We start from the raw sequence: 4,614 nt of genomic DNA on the forward strand, positions 1-4,614 counted from the left end.
TTGTTTTCAAGTCGTCGAAGGCTTTGAGGCATTCGTCATTGAAATCGAATTTGACGTCCTTCTCCAACAAATTGCATAATGGTTTGGCTACCTTGGAGAAATCCTTGATGAACCGCCTATAGAATCCCGCATGTCCCAAGAAACTTCGAATCCCCTTTACGGAAATTGGTGGCGGTAGTTTAACACTACAACTAAAATAGCGACTAAAATTTATAAAATCTGAAAACATAACTAAACTAAGTACTAAATGTCTAAAACTGAAAAACGAAAGTGTTCAGACAAAACATAACATTAAAATATGCAAAGATTAAAAAAAAATATACTCAAATTCTACGACAATCACTTCGAAAGCTTCTCAATCTTGATCTTCTTCAACGTTGTAGTAGAGGACATCTGAGTTGTATCATCGTCAGATAAATTAGATATAGCACCCTCGTCAACTCGCTTCTCAACCAAATAAATCATAGGAGTATTGTCATCAATACTTGTACTCAAAGCCTTTAAAATATTTACACGAAAATTATATGTTAATAGTATTTCCAATTTATAGATTCATCAACTATATTTGATCATGTGTTTAATTAATTAGATAATATATATGCAGTACATTAGAACTGTCATCTTGATGCTGAACAGAATTTCCAATGGATTCGTCTTCGTCGGATTCCTGCAATATAAATAAATAAATATAGATGTGCTCATTGCAATAAAAAAAAAAAAACGTAAATAATATGTATTTTTTTGGTATATACCTTGATGCAGTACATAGCCTTAAATTGGCGAATAAGTTTTTCTTCATCGTGCATCGACTTAATAGTATAGAGGGGCCAATTCTTTTGTATGTTCATTGCACCGATTTGAACTTTAAAAATAAATTCCTTGTTAACTATTGTGTCAAACTCAATAGGGAATTTATTAGTACAGTTTTCCTACATAAAAAGTACATGTGATACATTGTGTTAATAATATATAAGAAATAATTTTGAATAATTTGAGCAAACAGATTCGTCAAAAATTATTATCGCTTTTGAATCTCCTATTACATCTGACGCGCTTTTCCCAATAAATTGACTAATGATTCGATAAAAAATGACCAAATCAATCGACCTGGTACTGTTTATAACCGTAACCTCAATGCGAAATATGTACAAAATAAATAAATAAATAAATATATATATATATATATATATATATATATATATATATATATATATATATATATATGTGTGTGTGTGTGTGTGTGTGTGTGTGTTTGTAAAATTATGAATTATTAATTAAATCTTTTGTATTGAGTCAAACGTATGTGAAAAATACCTTTGAACAACAACGACATATTTTTCACATTTGTCACAGAAGTACTTCACTCCAGCTGGTTGAACCTTTTTGCAACATTTTTCGCATGATACGTACCACCAATTCTTATCGGAATTAATTTTGATGACCTTTGCAAGCAACAATACATCACATTCCTACAATATCGATATACAATTAATTTGTTGTTCGAAAATAATAACACATGTAATTGATGATAGTACATAACATACATATGTTGCATCAACCAATTCTTGTATAGTCATTCGGTCGGTTTGTAGAATGATAGCAAACGTAGACTTAGAATCTTTACTTGATATGCTTATCGGCTGGGTGAATGTCATATCGCCTTTCAAAAGTCTGGGTATATAAAATCATTTAAGACATAAAATGTATATATATATATATATATATATATATATATATATATATATATATATATATATATATATATATATATATATATATATATATATATATATATATATATATTAACATGAAACAATTATGGACAAACAAACCTTTCTTTGTACTCAGCAATTTGAGGCAAGGCAGGATTTATGAGCATCCTTGTTGCATTGTAGAAACTGGCAATACTATATATAATTCTTTAAAATATTGTTCAAAACATACAAATTAATTTAAACTATATATCTATCTTTCTATATAAACAAAACTGGACTTTAACTAATAAGTAATAGAGAATAATTATGAAAATAATATGTGGAAACTGGATATATATTGTAGTAATTAATAAATTTTAAAAATAATAATTTACCTTTGAAGCTCTTTATTTGACACAGTTGTATAATAATAATGGGAGATTTTTCATCATGTTTGGCTAGAAAACTTTCGAAATCATCAACATAATTGTTCCAAAGTGCACATTTAAGAGTATTGCCTCTAAAAATGTACAAAATATTTTTGTCCAATATGATGTCAGTGAATATACATGAATAAAAAATTACAAAACTTTTAAACCAAAAAAGAAAATACATACTCTAAATCCCGAAGAACCACCTCCATTAGGTTGTATTTCCTTCCATTTTTCGATACGTCCTTCATTGGTTTTTTTTAATAACATGACCAATGATATCTTAAAAACCAAAAAAAAATATAATCTTTATATATCAAAGAACTACATATGAATAAAATATGGTGGAATGTTAAAAAAATATTTATTTAACTAATGCAAGAGTGTTTTTATTACCTATGAGCAAACTTTCATCTGCACCATTTATGACCTTGCTGAAACTCATAAAGTCGAATCTCAGGGTGGGGATTATGTCGGCAGCAAACTCGGTGACCGTGGTAGCGCCTACAAAGGTAATTTTATTCATATGTAGCGTAGCACGGTTAGTGGAATCGTTTTGAGCAACCAACACATTACGGAACATGTAAGTTTTTCCTTCTTTCAAAAAATTTTGAAACTTGTTGAAGTGTTTTTATGTGACCGAAGCTGGTATCTTCCCTCCCTATCATAATTAGAAGGCGTTATTATACATCTATACATGTATACGCGTAAAATAATGAAAAATATATGTAAAGTTTAAGAATAACCTTGTCATCCATTAACACCATCTCTATGGCATATGGTTCCTTTGAACCATTGGAACGGGAAACAAACCAGATAATCATGATGCGGGCAATGAATTTCCACTCAATTTCCCCAACTCTAATATCAGATATGCTTGTAACCTTTGGAGCCATAGTGAGAAGAATTACGAATTAAGTATTATCGGGCCAACGATTTGGAAGTGATGAACTTGTATTTATAGAGTGGTAGATAATGCGTATGGTGGGAATGAACGGTTGTAGATAGTGTGAAGGTGGTGAGAAACTGGTGTGTAAAATAAAGGTGGAAGTGGACGGTTTTTCATCATGTGAAGGATGGTTAACATAATTGAATCACTAAAATATTATTTCTTTATTATCTTTTTTATTTATTTATGCTCTACTTTTTCTCCATCTATTTAGCAAACAGTTCGTGAAGTTTTATTTTCCACCTTTTTTGGGAATTTTATTTGAACATGTCGGTTGGTTGCTCAATTGTTTATTTTTTTTTTATTCTCTTTTTCAGTTTTTTTTTAAACGTATTAATAATTAAGATTATGTTAAGTTTGTTATAGCAATTTCAAAAGTTGTATTCTAATCAATTGAATTAATAACAATAAATAAATAAAACTGAAAACAAAGTTATTTTGAAAATAACCATGATTATTAATACGAAAATTATTCTCACTCTAAATGTTCGTTGAAAATTGGAAACAAAGTTATTTTAACCTAATTGAAAATTTCATGGTTATTTATTTTTTTATTGTCTTAGTTTCCATAAATAAAAATAATTTTCAATTAGGTTAAAATATCCACATCTCATGAGGTGTTTGTTTGCTACTTTTTAATTTTTTCCGTCATTTAATTTTGTTCAGAACTTGAAATTTAAAAATTTATCTGCAACCTTATAATATTTTATAAATTTTAGAATACATGAGGTTGCCAAATTGAATGGTGTTTCTTAAGGTTAAGATAAATAAGTTGTATGATAATATTTTGTAATGAATTAACTGCATGTCGTGTAATCAGAAGCTAATTTATCAAATTAAGTTGATATGATAATAGATTAAAGTAAATACAAATATTATAAGAAACATAGAAGAACAATACAACCTAAGAGAAATAAAATTTACATATCATATTTAAGTGGATAAAAATTAGCTAGTTCGATTGCGCAAAGCATGCAGATCAAACCATGAGAAAACGCATCATCGAATTGATCATACTCGGTGTCAATTTAAAATCTTGATCGATAATCAGTTTCTTTGCATTGAGTGCAACATATTTTTTGCTCATTATCTTCCCGATAATTAATGCAGTTGATCCATACAATACCATCTTCATTGTTGCTTGATACGCTACGCATTTCTTTTCGACTTGAAACATAACGAAACAATCGAACATTGATGAAGATAAATAAAAATAATGCAATGAGACAGATAAGCATAGCGAAGAAGTAATTGTGGAAAGCCGGCCACGTATACTAAAAGTGTGTTTCCATCTGGACAAAGCTGAAAAAGGTGGAAGGGGATCAAAAATTAGATGATGTGAAAAAAATAATTAAAAAATCGACATATAAAAAAGAATGTGGCATCCTGAACAATGACATATTTCGATTAAAATTAAAAAAAAAAAGAGAAAGGTTTATTTCAAAGTTGCAGTTGGAAAATGTTATATCTCCGGTAAAAAAAAAAGTTGATAATTAAACGATAAAATAACAATGTCTTAACAAAATAGCTACTACAAATG

At 28.7% G+C, this 4,614-nt stretch overlaps 1 protein-coding gene across 1 annotated transcript; it reads right to left on the bottom strand.

Moving 5' to 3' along the window:
* Positions 1-339: 339 nt before the first annotated feature.
* On the bottom strand, positions 340-2,708 carry LOC148769152 (uncharacterized). Its single transcript, XM_088820265.1, has 7 exons — positions 2,522-2,708; positions 1,545-1,660; positions 1,315-1,442; positions 1,044-1,113; positions 753-929; positions 608-667; positions 340-498 (listed from the first exon to the last, which is right to left on the bottom strand). Exons 1-7 carry the CDS (start codon positions 2,706-2,708, stop codon positions 340-342), a joined length of 897 nt encoding a protein of 298 aa, XP_088676391.1.
* Between the last annotated feature and the right edge of the window lie 1,906 nt (positions 2,709-4,614).

The sequence above is a fragment of the Erythranthe guttata genome, chromosome 7 (assembly GCF_056151865.1).
Source record: "Erythranthe guttata isolate IM_541 chromosome 7, IM_541, whole genome shotgun sequence".
NCBI classification, from domain to species: Eukaryota; Viridiplantae; Streptophyta; class Magnoliopsida; order Lamiales; family Phrymaceae; genus Erythranthe; species Erythranthe guttata.

What these genes read in the sequence shown, in the direction of transcription:
- LOC148769152 (XM_088820265.1), bottom strand. Translation starts at nt 2,708, where the DNA reads ATGTTCCGTAATGTGTTGGTTGCTCAAAACGATTCCACTAACCGTGCT. An exon ending in AATTGGTTGATGCAACATAT is followed by an intron (nt 1,443 to 1,544) that starts GTATGTTATGTA and finishes TTGCTTGCAAAG; the next exon opens with GTCATCAAAATTAATTCCGA. An exon ending in TATGTCGTTGTTGTTCAAAG is followed by an intron (nt 1,114 to 1,314) that starts GTATTTTTCACA and finishes GGTTATAAACAG; the next exon opens with TACCAGGTCGATTGATTTGG.